The sequence below is a fragment of the Bombina bombina genome, chromosome 8, assembly GCF_027579735.1.
Source record: "Bombina bombina isolate aBomBom1 chromosome 8, aBomBom1.pri, whole genome shotgun sequence".
Lineage (NCBI taxonomy): Eukaryota > Metazoa > Chordata > Amphibia > Anura > Bombinatoridae > Bombina > Bombina bombina.
Genome location: NC_069506.1, coordinates 264954689 through 264976966, shown reverse-complemented (window position 1 = coordinate 264976966; position 22278 = coordinate 264954689). Strand labels below are relative to the sequence as shown.

Below are 22278 nucleotides of genomic sequence, written 5' to 3'. Positions count from 1 at the left end.
TATATATCCTTTGTTGGCAATGACAGAGGTCAAACGTTTTCTGTAAGTCTTCACAAGGTTGTCACACACTGTTGCTAGTATGTTGGCCCATTCCTGCATGCAGATCTCCTCTAGAGCAGTGATGTTTTGGGGCTGTCACTGGGCAACACGGACTTTCAACTCCCTCCAAAGGTTTTCTATGGGGTTGAGATCTGGAGACTGGCTAGGCCACTCCAGCACCTTGAAATTCTTCTTACGAAGCCACTCCTTCGTTGCCCGGGCGGTGTGTTTGGGATCATTGTCATGCTGAAAGACCCAGCCACGTTTCATCTTCAATGCCCTTGCTGATGGAAGGAGGTTTGCACTCAAAATCTCACGATACATGGCCCCATTCATTCTTTCATGTACACGGATCAGTCATCCTGTTCCCTTTGCAGAGAAACAGCCCCAAAGCATGATGTTGCCACCCCCATGCTTCACAGTAGGTATGGTGTTCTTTGGTTGCAACTCAGCATTCTCTCTCCTCCAAACACAATGAGTTGTGTTTCTACCAAACAGTTCTACTTTGGTTTCATCTGACCATATGACATTTTCCCAATCCACTTCTGGATGCTCTCTAGCATACTTCAGACGGGCCCAGACATGTACTGGCTTAAGCAGGGGGACACGTCTGGCACTGCAGGATCTGAGTCCCTGGCGGCGTAGTGTGTTACTGATGGTAGCCTTTGTTATGTTGGTCCCAGCTCTCTGCAGGTCATTCACTAGGTCACTCTGTGTGGTTCTGGGATGTTTGCTCACCGTTCTTGTGATCATTTTGACCCCACAGGGTGAGATCTTGCGTGGAGCCCCGGATCAAGGGAGATTATCAGTGGTCTTGTATGTCTTCCATTTTCTAATTATTGCTCCCACAGTTGATTTCTTCACAACAAGCTGCTTGCCTATTGCAGATTCAGTCTTCCCAGCCTGGTGCAGGTCTACAATTTTGTTTCTGGTGTCCTTCGACAGCTCTTTGGTCTTCATCATAGTGGAGTTTGGAGTGTGACTGTTTGAGGTTGTGGACAGGTGTCTTTTAAACTGATAACAAGTTCAAACAGGTGGCATTAATACAGGTAATGAGTGGATGACAGAGGAGCCTCTTAAAGAATAAGATACAGGTCTGTGAGAGTCAGAAATCTTGCTTGTTTGTAGGTGACCAAATACTTATTTTCCACCATAATATGCAAATAAATTATTTACAAATCAGACAATGTGATTGTCTGGATTTGTTTCCACATTTTGTCTCTCATAGTTGAGGTATACCTATGATGAAAATTACAGGCATCTCTCATCTTCTTAAGTGGGAGAACTTGCACAATTGGTGGCTGACTAAATACTTTTTTGCCCCACTGTACTTCCAAATCAAACTATGCTTCATACACAGGGCTGCTATATTGCTAGAAATCTGACACTCAGTCCTGCTATATTTGGTCAACTTATCCCATTTATAGATAGCAGCTTAAACGCGAGCAATAGCTTATGCAGTGGAAAGTTATATAATGAACAATCCCAAGAATACAGCCAATTATGTCAAACAAATGTGCTCTATCGGTTTTTGCACACTCAAATTGTCTTCATCACGAACACAAATATTCACACTCGCTCAAACACTATACTTGCTTAGTCAATTTCATTCTTCATTTCTGGCTATAAAAATATAAATAGAATGACTGAAGAATGCTAAATTTGTCTACTGCCTTTGTCATTCTCTCCCAGTGCCACCACTGATACAGCCCTTTGAGTTCCCCCCTGCATCTATTGGGCAGCTCTTGTACATTCCATGTGTAGTATCTTCTGGAGACATGCCAATCCGTATCACCTGGCGCAAAGATGGGCAGGTGATCGTGTCTGGTTCCGGTATCACTATAGAAAGCAAGGAGTTCATGAGCTCATTACAAATATCAAGTGTCTCACTCAAGCACAATGGGAACTACACGTGTATAGCAAGCAATGATGCCGCCACTGTAAGCCGCGAGAGGCAACTCATAGTCAGAGGTAAGAGGGGGGAATGGGAGGGGGGAATAAGTCAGAAGAGGGATAGAAGGGATGAGAAGGAGAGTACAGCTAGTGAAAAAGGCAGAGGGTCAGTGAGTTTAATGGTCCTCCCTCTAACACATCTTTAAAGGTTTTAAATTCATTTTTATTCTCAATGCTGTATTAAAACAACCAACATCTCTGAGAAATAATCCAGATTCCTTAATGCATACAGCACACAGATTTGTATTTATTGAAGCTTATCCCGAATTCATTACTGGTGCAAAAACAAACATAATGCTTCAGGAAAATCTCTGGGAGATAATGTGGTAGAGGGGTTAACAGAGGGGATTGGGCAGTAACTGATTCACATGAGACAATACTGGAGGTCAGGCTACATTTGGGGAATGAGAGAGGGAAGAGGGTTCTGATGACTAGATGGGATTGATTAATTTATTGAGTGACAGAACCAATATTGTTACAAAGTTTTCAATTATTTTAAAAACATTAGTATATTCATAGTTGCGCACAAGCATACCGTGGTTGCATGAAATGGTTAAAAGAAATCTTTTGAAAGAGAGAGTACAATGCCCTACTTATGTTTTACAATCTGCTGCATTTAGTAACTGTATTCAAAGTGCTGTGCAAACCTGAAGGTGCATTTATTTAGAACTTACAACTGGCGATCTGTAGCTTAGTGCCCACGAAAGGGTTAATGAGCTCTGTGGATTTGACGAGTTTTATTGCACATTGCTAATGTTATCATGAATATGTAATGAGCGTGTTATTCAGGGCTGCATACTTATGTAATCATAAATATGAAATGAGCTGGGAGACTCACACTAAAATATTAAGCAAAGACGGTTTTGCACAGGGTTAATAAGAAATGTCATTTAAAAGGGTTACAAAGGTGTAAAGCAATGTAGGGCACTGTGTATTACATGCATTGTTCTGCAGGATGTAAAAGGTGTAATGTTCTATGCAGTACTTATTGTGAGAAGGAGCAATGCTCTGCAGGTACTACGCACTCCAGGTTGCTGTGGTTGAGGCACAATGCTCTGAAGTATCTTATGTATATGCTCTGTTGTTCTACTGGATAACTCATTTCATTACCGTGTCTCTTAGTGCCTCCAAGGTTTGTCGTTCAACCAAACAACCAGGATGGAATTTATGGCAAGGCTGGTGTATTAAATTGCTCTGTGGATGGGTATCCTCCACCCAAGGTGGTGTGGAAGCATGCCAAGGGTAAGTGCCACAGAAAATATACCATCCTCCATGTACTAGCAATGTAGCTGATAGACCATGATATATACAGTACACACAGCAAAAGCAGTAGTGGCAGCCTTCCCTCACACACTGACACACCATGACGTATTCACAGCACAGGTACAGCACAGACAGCAGCAGTGCCAGCCTCCCTCTCACACACTGATACACCATGACATGTATACACAGCATAGGTACAGCACAGACAGCAGCAGTGCCAGCCTCACCCTCACACACTGATACACCATGACATGTATACACAGCACAGGTACAGCACAGACAGCAGCAGTGTCAGCCTCCCTCTCACACACTGATACACCATGACATGTATACACAGCACAGGTACAGCACAGACAGCAGTGCCAGCCTCCCTCTCACACACTGATACACCATGACATGTATACACAGCACAGGTACAGCACAGACAGCAGCAGTGCCAGCCTCCCCCTCACACACTGATACACCATGACATGTATACACAGAACAGACAGCAGCAGTGCCAGCCTCCCCCTCACACACTGATACACCATGACATGTATACACAGCACAGGTACAGCACAGACAGCAGCAGTGCCAGCCTCCCTTTCACACACTGATACACCATGACATGTATACACAGCACAGGTACAGCACAGACAGCAGCAGTGCCAGCCTCCCCTTACACACTGATACACCATGACATGTATACACAGCACAAGCACAGCACAGCCAGCAGCAGTGCCATCCTGTTTTAGCAGCACCCTCAATTGTCTTTTGAAGATTATTCTTTTTGTTTATTTCCAGGTAGCGGAAACCCTCAGCAGTACCACCCAGTGCCCCTCACGGGGCGGATCCAGATTTTGCCCAATAGCTCTCTGCTAATCCGACATGTGCTAGAGGAGGACATAGGGTATTACTTGTGCCAGGCCAGCAATGGAGTGGGCACTGATATCAGCAAGTCCATGTTCCTCACAGTGAAAAGTAAGTAAATGCTGGTTTAAGATAAGTGGCTTGTTTATAGTGTTTAAACGTCAGGTAGACACTCTCTCTGTGTCTTATACCTTTTTTTTCTTTCCTACCCTCTCTCTGTCTCTCTTCCCCTCCCTCTCTCTTGTCATCTCTGTTTTTCTCTCTATTCATCTCATACTTTGTGTACCTCTGTGTTCATCTCCATTATATCTTGTGATTTCTCTTGAGCCTTCTCTAAGGCCCTTGTTCTCTAAAATTGGCCAGCATGGAGTAAAATGCCACACTGACCCTCCTAAGGGCAGACCTCAGTCAATTCTGAACCCAGAAGTTACTGCAAGTGACAAGTTGCCTCCCATAGAAAGTAGTAAAGCTCTCTGGAATAGAGAAACTTACAGTGATGGAGAATGTGAAAACAGAGCAACCAGCTATGATAACAATTTTTGAGGCAAATACAAAATACAATTACCCTGTTAAAAGCATACTGTAAATTGTATCTGTTTTCTACTTTCTGTTGGTGCAATAAGTGCATTGTGTATTTTGAGACAAATTTTCCAGTTTATGTTTGGAGAGATAAAACAGCGAGACTTGCAGGGGTAAAAAGCTTTGGAAATACTTTGAGACTCACGAGTGAACTTCAGACTACTCGCTAAAATAGAAAAATAAGGTACACTTTTATCTCCCTCTCTATTTCACATTTTGAAATTATAATGTACATTAAGGGGCCCATTTATCAAGCTCTGTATGGAGCTTGAGGGCCCGTGTTTCTGGCGAGCCTGCAGGTTTGCCAGAAACACCAGTTATGAAGCAGCGGTCTGAAGACCGCTGCTCCATAACCTGTCCACCTGCTCTGAGCAGGCGGATAGACATTGCCGCAATTCAATCTGATCGAGTACGATCGGGTTGATTGACACCCCCCTGCGCAAATCTGCAGGGGGCGGCGTTGCACCAGCAGCTCACAAGAGCTGCTGGTGCAATGCTGAATATGGAGAGCGTATTGCTCTCCACATTCAGCGAGGTCTGTCGGACCTGATCCGCACTGTCGAATCAGGTCCGACAGACCTTTGTTAAATTGGCCCCTAAATGTGATTTGTTACTACGTAGATTAAACACAATTTCTCTTGTTAAGTGTATTCAGTCCACTGGTCATCCATTACTTATGGAATATATCCCCTTCCCAACAGGAAGCTGCAAGAGGATCACCCAAGCAGAGCTGCTACATAGCTCCTCCCCTCACATGTCATATCCAGTCATTCTCTTGCAACTCAACTAGATAGGACGTTGTGAGAGGTCTGTGGTGTTTTTTATACTTAGTTTATTTCTTCAATCAAAAGTTTGTTATTTTAAATGGCACCGGAGTGTGCTGTTTGTTCTCAGGCAGTATTTGGAAGAAGAATCTGCCTGCGTTTTCTATGATCTTAGCAGAAGTAACTAAGATCCACTGGATGTTCTCGCACATTCTGAGCAGTGGGGTAACTTTCAGAAAGGGAATAGCGTGTGGGGAATCCTGCAAACAAGGTATGTGCAGTAAATTAATTTTCTAAGGAATGGAATTGACTAAGAAAATACTGCTGATACCGATGTAATGTAAGTACAGCCTTAAATGCAGTAGCGACTGGTATCAGGCTGATGAATGTATGTACAATAAGTAATTTTCTAAGGAATGGAATTTGACTAAGAAAATACTGTTAATACTGAAGTAATGTATGAGCCTTAACTGCAGTAGAAGCGACTGGTAGCAGGCTTATTAATAACACTACCTAACTTTTAAAGTGCATGTTTTAAACGTTTACTGGCATGTTATTCGTTTTTTGTGAGGTACTTTGGTGATAAATCTTTTGGGGCATGATTTTCCACATGGCCGTCGTTTATTTCTACATAGAAACTGAGGTTTCCCACTGTTGTAATATGAGTGGGAGGGGCCTATTTTAGCGCTTTTTTGCGCAGTAAAAATTCAGTTACAGTCTTCCTGCTTCTTCCTCCTTGATCCAGGACGTCTCTAGAGAGCTCAGGGGTCTTCAAAATTCATTTTGAGGGAGGTAATCAGTCACAGCAGACCTGTGACAGTGTGTTCGACTGTGATAAAAACATTAATTGTTAAATTGATTATCCGTTTTTTGGGTATTAAGGGGTTAATCATCCATTTGCTAGTGGGTGCAATGCTTTGCTAACTTAATACATTTACTGTGAAAATTTGGTTGCTATAACTGATTTAGTTCATTGTTATTTCAACTGTGACAATTTTTTTGTGCTTCTTAAAGGCGCAGTAGCGTTTTTTATATTGCTTGTAAACTTATTTGAAAGCATTTTCCAAGCTTGCTAGTCTCATTGCTAGTCTGTTTAAACATGTCTGACACAGATGAATCTGTTTGTTCACTATGTTTGAAGGCCAATGTGGAGCCCCATAGAAATATGTGTACTAAATGTATTGATGTCACTTTAAATAAAAGTCAATTTATATCTGTAAAGAAATTATCACCAGACAACGAGGGGGAAGTTATGCCGACTAACTCTCCTCACGTGTCAGTACCTTCGCCTCCCGCTCAGGAGGCGCGTGATATTGTGGCGCCAAGTACATCAGAGAGGCCCATACAAATCACTTTGCAAGACATGGCTGCTGTTATGACAGAGGTATTATCTAAATTGCCTGAATTAAGAGGCAAGTGCGATAGCTCTGGGTTAAGGACAGAGCGTGCTGATGATGTGAGAGCCATGTCTGATACTGCGTCACAATTTGCAGAACATGAGGACGGAGAGCTTCATTCTGTGGGTGACGGATCTGATCCAGGGAGACCGGATTCAGAGATTTCTAATTTTAAATTTAAGCTTGAGAACCTCCGTGTATTGCTAGGGGAGGTATTAGCGGCTCTGAATGATTGTAACACGGTTGCAATTCCAGAGAAGATATGTAGGTTGGATAGATACTTTGCGGTACCGGTGTGTACTGACGTTTTTCCTATACCTAAAAGGCTTACAGAAATTATTAGCAAGGAGTGGGACAGACCCGGTGTGCCCTTTTCCCCTCCTCCGATATTTAGAAAAATGTTTCCAATAGACGCCACCACACGAGACTTATGGCAGACGGTCCCTAAGGTGGAGGGAGCAGTTTCTACTTTAGCTAAACGTACCACTATCCCGGTGGAGGATAGTTGTGCTTTTTCGGATCCAATGGATAAGAAATTAGAAGGTTACCTTAAGAAAATGTTTGTTCAACAAGGTTTTATCTTACAGCCCCTTGCATGCATTGCGCCTGTCACTGCTGCTGCGGCATTCTGGTTTGAGTCTCTGGAAGAGGCCATTCGCACAGCTCCATTGGATGAGATTATGGCCAAGCTTAAAGCACTGAAGCTAGCTAATGCATTTGTTTCTGATGCCGTTGTACATTTAACCAAACTAACGGCTAAGAACTCCGGATTCGCCATCCAGGCGCGCAGAGCGCTATGGCTTAAATCCTGGTCAGCCGACGTGACTTCTAAATCTAAATTGCTTAATATTCCTTTCAAAGGTCAGACCTTATTCGGGCCCGGCTTGAAAGAAATTATTGCGGACATTACTGGAGGTAAGGGTCATACTCTTCCTCAGGACAGGGCCAAATCAAAGGCCAAACAGTCTAATTTTCGTGCCTTTCGTAACTTCAAGGCAGGAGCAGCATCAACTTCCTCCGCTCCAAAACAGGAAGGACCTTTTGCTCGTTACAGACAGGGCTGGAAAGCTAACCAGCCCTGGAACAAGGGCAAGCAGGCCAGAAAGCCTACTTCTGCCCCTAAGACAGCATGAAGAGAGGGCCCCCGATCCGGAAACGGATCTAGTGGGGGGCAGACTATCTCTCTTCACCCAGGCTTGGGCAAGAGATGTCCAGGATCCCTGGGCGTTGGAGATCATATCTCAGGGATATCTTCTGGACTTCAAAGCTTCTCCTCCACAAGGGAGATTTCATCTTTCAAGGTTATCAGCAAACCAAATAAAGAAAGAGGCATTTCTACGCTGTGTACAAGACCTCTTAGTAATGGGGGTGATCCACCCAGTTCCGCGGACGGAACAAGGGCAAGGGTTTTACTCAAATCTGTTTGTGGTTCCCAAGAAAGAGGGAACCTTCAGACCAATCTTGGACCTAAAAATCTTAAACAAATTCCATCATTCAAAATGGAAACCATGCGAACCATCCTACCCATGATCCAAGAGGGTCAATACATGACCACAGTAGACTTAAAGGATGCCTACCTTCATATACCGATTCACAAAGATCATTATCAGTACCTAAGATTTGCCTTTCTAAACAGGAATTACCAGTTTGTAGCTCTTCCCTTCGGGTTAGCTACGGCCCCGAGAATTTTTACAAAGGTTCTGGGCTCACTCCTAGCGGTGCTAAGACCGCGAGGCATATCGGTGGCTCCGTACCTAGACGACATTCTGATACAAGCGTCAAGTTTTCAAATTGCCAAGTCTCATACAGAGATAGTTCTGGCATTTCTGAAGTCGCATGGGTGGAAGGTGAACGTGGAAAAGAGTTCTCTATCACCACTCACAAGAGTCTCCTTCCTAGGGACTCTGATAGATTCTGTAGAAGTGAAAATTTACCTGACGGAGGCCAGGTTATCAAAACTTTTAAATGCTTGCCGTGTCCTTCATTCCATTCCACGCCCGTCAGTAGCTCAGTGCATGGAAGTAATCGGCTTAATGGTAGCGGCAATGGACATAGTACCATTTGCGCGCCTGCATCTCAGACCTCTGCAATTATGCATGCTAAGTCAGTGGAATGGGGATTACTCAGATTTGTCCCCTCTACTAAATCTGGATCAAGAGACCAGAGATTCTCTTCTCTGGTGGCTTTCTCGGGTCCATCTGTCCAAGGGGATGACCTTTCGCAGGCCAGATTGGACAATTGTAACAACAGATGCCAGCCTTCTAGGTTGGGGCGCAGTCTGGAACTCCCTGAAGGCTCAGGGATTATGGACTCAGGAGGAGAAACTCCTCCCAATAAGTATTCTGGAGTTGAGAGCAATATTCAATGCTCTTCTAGCTTGGCCTCAGTTAGCAACACTGAGGTTCATCAGATTTCAGTCGGACAACATCACGACTGTGGCTTACATCAACCATCAAGGGGGAACCAGGAGTTCCCTAGCGATGTTGGAAGTCTCAAAGATAATTTGCTGGGCAGAGTCTCACTCTTGCCACCTGTCAGCGATCTACATCCCAGGCGTGGAGAACTGGGAGGCGGATTTTCTAAGTCGAAAGACTTTTCATCCGGGGGAGTGGGAACTTCATCCGGAGGTCTTCGCTCAACTGATTCATCGTTGGGGCAAACCAGATCTGGATCTCATGGCGTCTCGCCAGAACGCCAAGCTTCCTTGTTACGGATCCAGGGACCCGGGAGCAGCGCTGATAGATGCTCTGACAGCCCCTTGGGTCTTCAACATGGCTTATGTGTTTCCACCATTTCCGATGCTACCTCGACTGATTGCCAAGATCAAACAGGAGAGAGCATCGGTGATTCTGATAGCGCCTGCGTGGCCACGCAGGACCTGGTATGCAGACCTAGTGGACATGTCGTCCTGTCCACCATGGTCTCTACCTCTGAGGCAGGACCTTCTAATACAAGGTCCTTTCAAACATCCAAATCTAATTTCTCTGAGGCTGACTGCATGGAGATTGAACGCTTGATCCTATCAAAGCGTGGCTTCTCGGAGTCAGTTATTGATACCTTAATACAGGCACGGAAGCCTGTTACCAGAAAAATTTACCATAAGATATGGCGTAAATATTTATATTGGTGCGAATCCAAGGGTTACTCATGGAGTAGGGTTAGGATTCCTAGGCTATTGTCCTTTCTACAAGAGGGTTTAGAAAAGGGCTTATCTGCTAGTTCGTTAAAGGGACAGATTTCTGCTCTGTCTATTCTCTTACACAAACGTCTGGCAGAAGTTCCAGACCTCCAGGCTTTTTGTCAGGCTTTGGCTAGGATTAAGCCTGTGTTTAAGACTGTTGCTCCTCCGTGGAGCTTAAACTTGGTTCTTAAAGTTCTGCAAGGGGTTCCGTTTGAACCCCTTCATTCCATTGATATTAAGCTTTTATCTTGGAAAGTTCTGTTTTTGATGGCTATTTCTTCGGCTCGAAGAGTCTCTGAGTTATCGGCCTTACATTGTGATTCTCCTTATCTGATTTTCCATTCAGACAAGGTAGTTCTGCGTACTAAACCTGGGTTTTTACCTAAGGTAGTTTCTAACAGGAATATCAATCAGGAGATTGTTGTTCCATCATTATGTCCTAATCCTTCTTCAAAGAAGGAACGACTTTTGCATAATCTGGACGTAGTCCGTGCCCTGAAGTTCTATTTACAGGCAACTAAAGATTTTCGTCAAACTTCTTCCCTGTTTGTCGTGTACTCTGGTCAGAGGAGAGGTCAAAAAGCTTCGGCAACCTCTCTCTCCTTTTGGCTTCGTAGCATAATACGTTTAGCCTATGAGACTGCTGGACAGCAGCCCCCTGAAAGAATTACAGCTCATTCCACTAGAGCTGTGGCTTCCACCTGGGCCTTTAAGAATGAGGCCTCTGTTGAACAGATTTGCAAGGCTGCAACTTGGTCTTCGCTTCACACTTTTTCAAAATTTTACAAATTTGACACTTTTGCTTCTTCGGAGGCTGTTTTTGGGAGAAAGGTTCTACAGGCAGTGGTTCCTTCCGTTTAAGTTCCTGCCTTGTCCCTCCCATCATCCGTGTACTTTGGCTTTGGTATTGGTATCCCATAAGTAATGGATGACCCGTGGACTGAATACACTTAACAAGAGAAAACATAATTTATGCTTACCTGATAAATTTATTTCTCTTGTAGTGTATTCAGTCCACGGCCCGCCCTGTCTTTTTAAGGCAGATCTAAATTTTAATTAAAACTCCAGTCACCACTGCACCCTATGGTTTCTCCTTTCTTGTCTTGTTTCGGTCGAATGAATGGATATGACATGTGAGGGGAGGAGCTATGTAGCAGCTCTGCTTGGGTGATCCTCTTGCAGCTTCCTGTTGGGAAGGGGATATATTCCATAAGTAATGGATGACCCGTGGACTGAATACACTTCAAGAGAAATAAATTTATCAGGTAAGCATAAATTATGTTTTCTCCAACATTGGTGTGTCCGGTCCACTGCGTCATCCATTACTTGTGGGAATATTCTCTTCCCCAACAGGAAATGGCAAAGAGCACAGCAAAAGCTGTCCATATAGCCCCTCCTCAGGCTCCGCCCCCCAGTCATTCTCTTTGCCGCTCTGAACAAGTAGCATCTCCACGGAGATGGTGAAGAGTATGTGGTGTTTAGTTGTAGTTTTTTATTCTGCTATCAAGAGTTTGTTATTTTAAAATAGTGCCGGTTGTACTATTTACTCTAAAACAGAAAGGGATGAAGAGTTCTGTTTAAAAGAGGAGTATGATTTTAGCAGCAGTAACTAAAATCAATTGCTGTTCCCACGCAGGACTGTTGAGCCCAGAGAACTTCAGTTGGGGGGAACAGTTAGCAGACTTTTCTGCTCAAGGTATGACTAATCCATTTCTAACAAGACTGTGTAATGCTAGAAGACTGTCATTTTCCCTCTTGGGGATCGGTAAGCCATTTTCTTAGACTCTTAAAAGAATGAGGGCTTATTATGGGCTATACACTGGTTGACACTCTTGTGGGCTAAATCGATTGTTTTATTTAAGTTTTTTATGTAATCTGAGGTGATTTATAAAACTTTTATTGTGGGGGAACGTTTTTAGGCGCCTGGCAGTTGTTTAGACAACTTTCCAGTCAGAGGGGCCTTTCACTATAGTAGGCAGAGCCTCATTTTCGCGCCATAACTGCGCAGTTTCTTTTGGATGCAGTGCATGCAGCTGCATGTGAGAGGGTCTGGTGAACATTGAAAACGTTCCTGGAAGGCTTAATTTGGTATCGTATAACTCCTAAGGACAGGTGAAGTCGCAGCAAACGCTGTGGCTGGGACTGTATTGGGGTTAAGAGTTGTTATTTGATTAAACGGCTCCGTTTCCTCAATTAAGGGGTTAAAAGCTTGAAAATTTGGGTGCAATACTTTTAAAGCATTAAGACTCTGTGGTGAAAAATTGGTAAAGATTGGATATTTCCTTCATAGTTTTTCACACATTCAGAAATAAAGTGTGCTCTGTTTAAAATTTAAAGAGACAGTAACAGGTTTTGTTTTAAAACGGTTTTTTTGCATTATTAATCTGTTTAAGCCTGTCTAACATGTCTGTACCTTCAGATAGAACATGTTCTGTATGTATGGAGGCCAAGGTGGTCCCCCCTTCAAATGTATGTGATAATTGTGCCATGGCGTCCAGACAAAGTAAGGACAGTACTGTCACATTTAATAAGGTTGCCCAAGATGATTCCTCAAATGAAGGTAGTGGGGATAGTTCATCATCCTCTCCTTCTGTGTCTACACCAGTTATGCCCGCGCAGGCGACCCCTAGTACATCTAGCGCGCCAATGCTTGTTACTATGCAACAATTAACGGCAGTAATGGATAATTCCATAGCTAATATTTTATCCAAAATGCCAGCATTTCAGAGAAAGTGTGATTGCTCAGTTTTAAATACAGTGGAGCAAGAAGGCGCTGACGATAGTTTCTGTCATACCCTCACACCAGTCAGAAGTGGCAGTGAGGGAGGGTTTGTCGGAAGGAGAACTTTCAGATTCAGGAAGAATTTCTCAACAGGCAGAACCTGATGTTGTGACGTTTAAATTTAAGTTAGAGCATCTCCGCGCATTACTTAAGGAGGTGCTATCTACTCTGGATGATTGTGACTCTTTGGTCATTCCAGAAAAATTGTGCAAGATGGACAAATTCTTAGAGGTCCCAGTGCACCCTGATGCCTTTCCGATCCCTAAAAGGGTGGCGGACATAGTGAATAAGGAGTGGGAGAAACCAGGCATACCCTTTGTCCCTCCTCCTATATTTAAGAAATTGTTCCCCATGGTCGACCCAAGGAAGGACACATGGCAAACAGTCCCTAAGGTTGAGGGGGCAGTTTCTACCCTAGCCAAACGCACGACTATTCCCATTGAGGACAATTGTGCTTTCAAAGATCCTATGGATAAAAAAATTGGAGGGTTTGCTTAAAAAGATTTTTGTTCAGAAAGGTTACCTCCTCCAACCTATTTCGTGCATTATTCCTGTCACTACGGCGGCGTGTTTCTGTGGTTTGATGAACTAGAAAAGTCGCTTAATATGGAGACTCCATATGAGGAAGTCATGGACAGAATTCACGCACTTAAGTTAGCTAATTCCTTTATTTTAGATGCCGCTTTGCAATTAGCGAGATTAGCGACGAAAAATTCAGGGTTTGCAATTGTGGCTCGCTAAAATCTTAGTCGGCGGATGTATCTTCCAAGACAAAATTGCTTAATATCCCTTTCAAAGGTAAGACCCTTTTTGGGCCAGAATTGAAAGAAATTATTTCAGACATCACTGGGGGGAAGGGCCATGCCCTCCCACAGGATAGGCCTTTTAAGGCTAAGAATAAGTCCAATTTTCGTTCCTTTCGCAATTTCAGGAACGGACCGGCTTCTAACTCTGCAGCCTCTAGACAAGAGGGTAACGCTTCCCAGGCTAAACCAGCTTGGAAACCAATGCAAGGCTGGAACAAGGGTAAACAGGCCAAGAAGCCTGCTGCTGCTACCAAGACAGCATGAAGGGGTAGCCCCCGATCCGGGACCGGATCTAGTAGGGGGCAGACTCTCTCTCTTTGCTCAGGCTTGGGCAAGAGATGTTCCGGATCCCTGGGCACTAGAAATAGTCTCTCAGGGTTATCTTCTAGAATTCAAGGAACTGCCCCCAAGGGGAAGGTTCCACATGTCTCGCTTGTCTTCAAACCAAATAAAGAGACAGGCATTCTTACGTTGTGTAGAAGACCTGTTAAAGATGGGAGTGATACACTCTGTGGAACAAGGTCAGGGGTTTTACTCAAACCTGTTTGTAGTTCCCAAAAAAGAGGGAACTTTCAGACCAATTCTGGATTTAAAAATTCTAAAAAATTTCTCAGAGTTCCATCGTTCAAAATGGAAACCATTCGAACAATTTTACCTACAATCCAGGAGGGTCAATATATGACTACCGTGGATTTAAAGGATGCATACCTACATATTCCTATCCACAAAGATCATCATCAGTTCCTAAGGTTCACCTTTCTGGACAAACATTACCAGTTCGTGGCTCTTCCATTCGGTTTAGCCACTGCTCCCAGAATTTTCACAAAGGTGCTAGGGTCCCTTCTAGCGGTTCTAAGACCGAGGGGCATTGCAGTGGCACCTTATCTAGACGACATTCTAATTCAAGCGTCGTCTCTTTCCAAGGCAAAGGCTCATACAGACATTGTTCTAGCCTTTCTCAGATCTCACGGGTGGAAGGTGAACGTAGAAAAGAGTTCCCTGTCTCCGTCAACAAGAGTTCCCTATTTGGGAACAATAATAGATTCTTTAGAAAGGAAGATCTTCCTGACAGAGGTCAGAAAGTCAAAGGTTCTAAACGCTTGTCAAGTTCTTCACTCTATTCTGCAGCCTTCCATAGCTCAGTGCATGGAAGTAGTAGGATTGATGGTTGCAGCAATGGACATAGTTCCTTTTGCTCGAATTTATCTAAGACCATTACAACTGTGCATGCTCAATCAGTGGAATGGGGACTATGCAGACTTGTCTCCCCAGATTCAAGTAGACCAGGTAACCAGAGACTCACTCCGTTGGTGGTTGACTCAGGATCACCTGTCTCAGGGAATGAGTTTCCGCAGACCAGAGTGGGTCATTGTCACGACCGACGCCAGTCTATTAGGCTGGGGCGCGGTCTGGGACTCCCTGAAAGCTCAGGGTCTATGGTCTCGGGAAGAGTCCCTTCTCCCGATAAACATCCTGGAACTGAGGGCGATATTCAATGCGCTCCGGGCTTGGCCTCAACTAGCGAAGGCCGGATTCATAAGATTCCAGTCGGACAACATGACGACTGTAGCTTACATCAACCATCAGGGAGGAACAAAGAGTTCCTTGGCGATGAGAGAGGTATCCAAGATCATCAAATGGGCGGAGGATCACTCCTGCCACCTATCTGCAATTCATATCCCAGGAGTAGACAACTGGGAGGCGGATTATTTGAGTCGTCAGACTTTCCATCCGGGGGAGTGGGAACTCCATCCGGAGGTCTTTGCCCAGTTAACCCAATTATGGGGCATTCCAGACATGGATCTGATGGCGTCCCGTCAGAACTTCAAGGTTCCTTGCTACGGGTCCAGATCCAGGGATCCCAAGGCTACTCTAGTGGATGCATTAGTGGCGCCTTGGTTGTTCAACCTAGCTTATGTGTTTCCACCGTTTCCTCTCCTTCCCAGGCTCGTAGCCAGGATCAAACAGGAGAAGGCCTCGGTGATTCTGATAGCTCCTGCGTGGCCACGCAGGACTTGGTATGCAGACCTGGTGAATATGTCATCGGCTCCACCATGGAAGCTACCTTTGAGACAGGATCTTCTAGTACAAGGTCCATTGGAACATCCAAATCTAGTTTCTCTGCAGCTGACTGCTTGGAAATTGAACGCTTGATTTTATCCAAGCGTGGATTTTCAAATTCAGTGATAGATACTCTGGTCCAAGCCAGAAAACCTGTGACTAGAAAGATTTACCATAAAATATGGAAAAAATATATCTGTTGGTGTGAATCCAAGGGATTCTCCTGGAGTAAAATTAAAATTCCTAAGATTCTTTCCTTTCTCCAAGAGGGTTTGGATAAAGGGTTGTCAGCGAGTTCTCTAAAGGGACAGATTTCTGCTTTATCTGTCTTGTTACACAAACGACTGGCAGCTGTGCCAGATGTGCAGGCTTTTGTACAGGCTTTGGTCAGAATCAAGCCTGTCTACAGACCCATGACTCCTCCTTGGAGTCTAAATTTAGTTCTTTCAGTTCTTCAAGGGGTTCCGTTTGAACCTTTACATTCCGTAGATATCAAGTTACTATCTTGGAAAGTTCTGTTTTTGGTTGCTATTTCTTCTGCTAGAAGAGTTTCTGAATTATCTGCTTTGCAGTGTGATCCACCCTATCTGGTGTTCCATTCAGATAAGGTTGTTTTGCGTACTAAGCCTGGTTTTCTTCCAAAAGTTGTTTCCAACAAGAATATTAACCAGGAAATAGTTGTTCCTTCTCTGTGTCCGAATCCAGTTTCAAAGAAGGAACGTTTGTTACACAATTTAGATGTAGTTCGTGCTTTAAAGTTCTATTTAGAAGCAACAAAGGATTTTAGACAAACCTCATCTTTGTTTGTCGTTTACTCTGGTAAGAGGAGAGGACAAAAAGCTACTGCTACCTCTCTTTCTTTCTGGCTGAAAAGCATTATCCGATTGGCTTATGAGACTGCCGGACGGCAGCCTCCTGAACGAATCACAGCTCACTCTACTAGGGCTGTGGCTTCCACATGGGCCTTCAAGAACGAGGCTTCTGTTGATCAGATATGTAAGGCAGCGACTTGGTCTTCTCTGCACCCTTTTGCCAAATTCTACAAATTTGATACTTATGCTTCTTCGGAGGCTATTTTTGGGAGAAAGGTTTTGCAAGCCGTGGTGCCTTCCATTTAGGTAACCTGATTTGCTCCCTCCCTTCATCCGTGTCCTAAAGCTTTGGTATTGGTTCCCACAAGTAATGGATGACGCCGTGGAGCGGACACACCAATGTTGGAGAAAACAGAATTTATGCTTACCTGATAAATTACTTTCTCCAACGGTGTGTCCGGTCCACGGCCCGCCCTGGTTTTTTAATCAGGTTTGAACAATTTTTTTTTTCTCTATACACTACAGTCATCACGGTACCCTATAGTTTCTCCTTTTTTTCTCCTAACTGTCGGTCGAATGACTGGGGGGCGGAGCCTGAGGAGGGGCTATATGGACAGCTTTTGCTGTGCTCTTTGCCATTTCCTGTTGGGGAAGAGAATATTCCCACAAGTAATGGATGACGCCGTGGACCGGACACACTGTTGGAGAAAGTAATTTATCAGGTAAGCATAAATTCTGTTTTTTAAAAATAATTTTTATCTTGTTTCATAATTTTAACACAAACGTTAATGCTTTCAAACTATTATGTACAGGTAGTTGCCAACAAGCTCCTCATCACATCCCTTACTCTCAAGCACATAACTGACATAAGATGAATAACTTTACAGCAAGTACAAAAATAAGCATACAAGGGTTCAATTATTAACCCTTCAGCATCTGTATAGCAGGACACCACAAAGCACCCTAGTTTTTATACATGTTACACAGCCTGAAAATAAACAGTGATTTTACCTCTGTATGTTTAACTTGCTAATTACTGTCTTGGGGCTGCTGAGAACAATATATGCAGATATGTTAAGTATTTGTTTTTATATTTTACTTTTGCTAAAACACTATTGGCATTTTATAAGGTAAATAGTCATGTTTTTTTCTTTGCTGATGCAGTGATTGTGGGCAATAGGTTAATAGACACAGAAATGCCCCAGTAAATCTGGATTTTTTTGTATGTTCTGTGAATTCCAGTCCCAGCACATAAAAAGCCTTATGTTTTAAGCCCCTGCTAAATAATGTTCAGTATATATTTGGGGGAAATTAGACATGTTTCAAATTGTGCAACACTATTTAGATTACTTGCTTCATCACCCCTTGTCTTCTACTTCCCTGGTATTATATATCACATAGCATGGCTTTACCTTATCTAACACCCGACCTCACACTGCTAAACTTCTGCTTGTCACAGAAGACCATAGAAAACGACAGAAAAAAAACATACTATAAGCAATGAGACTAATGCCACAGCGACCTCTGTGGTGGGAGTACTGCACTGCACACAATATTCCTAAACTATATGCAGACTAAATTGAACAAGTGACAAGCTTAAAAGGCAGAGACAGGAAAACCAAAATTCGGGATTGTACCGGGAAAAAACGGACAGTTAACAACTATGCTATTAATACAGTTTTTAATACATATATTATGATTTTTACTTTGTACTTTCAATACAATTTTTAACAGCTAATTTTATTGAGCATTACACTGTAATATAAGTGCCTTTCCTTCACATACAGAAATGTAGAGTACACCCTTTAGCTAGATACACAGGTCTCCAAGAAACATTTGCTTTTACTGAATCCAGTGAAGGATGTCATAGCATTGACAGATTATTTATCTGTTTAATTTTTAAAAAAAATTCATGCCTGAGAATAGACGTTTAGAAAACCAGGCCCTGGTTTTGTTTACCTTTTTCTCCCTGTCTCCTATTTTATTCTCTTTCTCTCTCTCTCTCTCTTTCTCTCTCTTTCTCTCTCTCTCTCTCTATCTCTCTCTATCTATCTATCTATCTACAAGATAATGCCCACAGATTAAAGTGTGGACCATTAGGCCCCAGTAGCGGACCTACTCAACAGAGGGCCATGGTGATTTTTTTTTTTTTTTTGGGGGGGGGGGGCGCAAATGTAGATAAGTAGTAAGAGATAGTAATATGCATTTTGCACTGTTTAATGATTTTGAGGATAGATAGATAGATAGATGGTTCGTCAATCAGTACTAAATAATTCTCTCTTGCATTAATACTGTACACATTCTGCACACACCTATGTAACTGTCTGCTATAGGTCCACCTAGCACATGGACCCTGGTGCCACCCCACCTGCTGCACCAATGGTAGTTCCACCCCTGTCAGGCGCTCAGTTGCTCTGCTTGCCTATTAGTCATTTCCTTCTTTCTTTTATCCACTTTCCATTTTCTCCCTGTCTGTCTCTCCTCCTTGCCCACCATCTTTTTTTTGCTGCCCTTCTCCTTTCCAGTTCTTTGAACAATCTCTCTTTCTTTCTCTCTATTCTTTTTTAAATTTCTATCTCTTTCTTTTTCTGTCTTTTGTCCTCACAATTTCAATATATATATCTCTAAGCTAGATTTAGTAAAATTTGGCTGGTCCACAATAACAAATATCAGGGTCTTGCATAGCTTGTGAAAGAGGACTCAATTATCTAAAATTGATGGTTGGTATGTGAGAAACCTTGCAGACACTTGCCTGGTGCCCTCAGGGTATTCTTTAAAAAAAGAGACACTTTGCTGCTGAGAGTGAAATTAACAGGCGTCGCTAAATTCTGCAGCCAATACAAATCAAATTACCCTGTTTTCAGGATATAGTATCTTACAATGGCCACTTTTTTATAAATTCATGTGTTTTTCTATTATGGTAATAAGTGTTTTCTTTCATGTAGTTGGCAAGAGTCCATGAGCTAGTGACGTATGGGATATACAATCCTACCAGGAGGGGCAAAGTTTCCCAAACCTCAAAATGCCTATAAATACACCCCTCACCACACCCACAATTCAGTTTTACAAACTTTGCCTCCTATGGAGGTGGTGAAGTAAGCTTGTGCTTGATTTCTATGATTTCTTCTATGATAAGCGTCCTCTCAGAGTACAGTGATTGTTAGAGGGATGTGAAGGGAGTATCGCCTATTGATGTTATGGTTTTCCTTGTGGGAAATCTTTTCAAAGGTCCTCGGTTATCGGTCGACAATATAGTGTTATATACCATTACCTCTGCTGATACTTTTTCAGTACTAGTTTGGCTATCTGCTATATGGGGATGGGTGTCTTTCGGTAAGTATGTTTTTCTTATTTAAGACACTCTCAGCTATGGTTTGGCGCTTTATGTATTAATATAAAGTTTTAAATATATGTATTTTACTTATATTTGCCATGAGTCAGGTCTATGTATATTTCCTTTTGCAGACTGTCAGTTTCAGTTTGGGAAGCATGTTTAGGAAGCTATTTGTCTTACCTGGGGTATAGTGCTTTTTTCAAATTGACAGTTTTTTCTTTTGCGGTCAAAATTAGGCTTGCAAGGGTGCAAAATGCTGCTATTTATTGCGTCATTCTTGGCACGAGAATTTTTTGGCACAAAGGTACGTCTTTGATGACGCAAGTTCGTCATTCCCGGCGTCTTAGTTGATACCAGGTTTTCCTTGCACGAGGTTGCATCTGTAATGACGCGAGTTGCGTCATTTCCGGATATTGTTGGCACCAAAAAATGTTTGTAAAAAATTTGTTTATTTTTTACTCCACTTCCTATATGCCTCTTGCCTTCTATATGCTCAAAGGGCTATGCTGTTTGCATTTTTTCCCATTCCTGAAAATGTCATATAAGGAATTTGTAAATTTTGCTTTAATGTTATTTTTTCTTTTACATTTTGCAAGATGTCTCAATCTGATCCTGTCTCAGAAGCAACTGTTGGAACCCTGCTGCCTGATTTGTCTAGCATTGTTTGTTTGCTTGAATATGCTAATCATTTTATCTGTGATGCTATTTTTGATATCATAAAAATTGATGTTAAATCTATGGGGCCCATTTATCAAGCTCCGAACGGAGCTTGTGGGCCCATGTTTCTGGTGAGTCTTCAGACTCGCCAGAAACAGCAGTTATGAAGCAGCGGTCTAAAGACCGCTGCTCCATAAGCCTGTCTGCCTGCTCTGAGCAGGCAGTCAGGAATCGCCAGAATTCAACCCGATCGAATACGATCAGGTTGATTGACACCTCCCTGTCGGTGGCCGATTGGCCGTGAGTCTGCAGGGGGCTGTTGTTGCTCTTGTGAGCTGCTGGTGCAATGCTGAATACGGAGAGCGTATTGCTCTCCGCATTCAGCAAGGTCTTGCTGACCTGATCCGCACTGTCGGATCAGGTCCGCAAGACCTTTGATAAATTGGCCCCTATTTTAGCTAGAAGAGCTTTATGGCTCAAATTTTGGAATGCTGACATGGTATCTAAGTCTAGATTACTATCTCTTTCTTTCAAAGGTAACAATTTATTTGGTTTTCAGTTGGATTCAATTATTTCATCTATCACTGGAGGGAAGGGAGTTTTTTTGCCTCAGGATAAAAGATCTAAGGGTAAATCTAAAGCTTCTAATCGTTTTCGTTCTTTTCGACCGAACAAGGAACAGAAAACAAATCCTTCCCCTAAAGACTCTGGTTCCAATTGGAAACCTTTTTCAAGTTGGAATAAATCCAAGCCTTTTAAGAAACCAAAACCAAAGCTCAGTGCCCTTCTATCTGTAATCAGAGAACAGGGTATTGCAGTGTTTCCTTATTTGGACGATATCTTGGTTCTAGCTCAGTCTTTACATTTAGCCGAATCTCACACAAATTAGCTAGTCTTGTTTCTTCAAAGACATGGTTGGAGTATCAATTTACCAAAGAGTTTTTTGATTCCTCAGACAAGGGTCACCTTTTTAGGTTTCCAGATAGATTCAGTGTCCATGACTCTGTCCTTAACAGACAAGAGACAAATGAAATTGGTTTCAGCTTTTCGAAACCTTCAGTCTCAATCATTCCCTTCAGTGGCTATGTGCATGGAAGTTTTAGGTCTCATGACTGCAGCATCGGATGCGATCCCCTTTGCTGGTTTTCACATGAGACCTCTACAGTTTTGTATGCTGAATTAATGGTGCAGGTATTATACTCGGATATAACAATTGATATACTTAAATCCCAACATTCAACTCTCTCTGACTTGGTGGTTAGACCATCATTGTTTAATTCAGGGGGCCTCTTTTGTTTGTCCTACCTGGACTGTGATCACAACAGATGCAAGTCTTTCAGGTTGAGGAGCTGTCTGGGGATCTCTGACAGCACAAGGGGTTTGGAAACCTCAAGAGGCGAGGTTACCAATTAATGTTTTAGAACTCCGTGCTATTTTCAGGGCTCTTCAGGTTTGGCCTCTGTTAAAGAGAGAACCTTTCATTTGTCTTCAGACGGACAATATCAGAACTGTGGCATATGTCAATCATCAGGGTGGGACTCGCAGTCCCCTAGCTATGAAAGAAGTATCTCAGATACTTTCTTGGGCAGAATCCAGCTCTTGTCTAATTTCTGCGGTGCATAGCCCAGGTGTAGACAATTGGGAAGCGGATTATCTCAGCTGTCAGACCTTACATCCGGGGGAGTGGTCTCTACATCCAGATGTATTTTGTCAGATTGTACAGATGTGGGGTCTTCCAGAAATAGATCTGATGGCTTCTCATCTAAACAAGAAACTTCCCAGGTACCGGTCCAGGGATCCT

The 22278-nt window shown here is 43.0% G+C and overlaps 1 protein-coding gene across 1 annotated transcript in view; it reads left to right on the top strand.

Moving 5' to 3' along the window:
* DSCAML1 (DS cell adhesion molecule like 1) overlaps window positions 1–22278 on the top strand; it is a 391456-nt gene that overhangs the window by 274718 nt on the left and 94460 nt on the right. The window contains exons 9-11 of the mRNA XM_053691135.1: window positions 1732–2010; window positions 3115–3234; window positions 4039–4215. Coding sequence (XP_053547110.1) covers window positions 1732–2010; window positions 3115–3234; window positions 4039–4215 — 576 coding nt within the window. The remainder of the gene's footprint in view (window positions 1–1731; window positions 2011–3114; window positions 3235–4038; window positions 4216–22278) is intronic.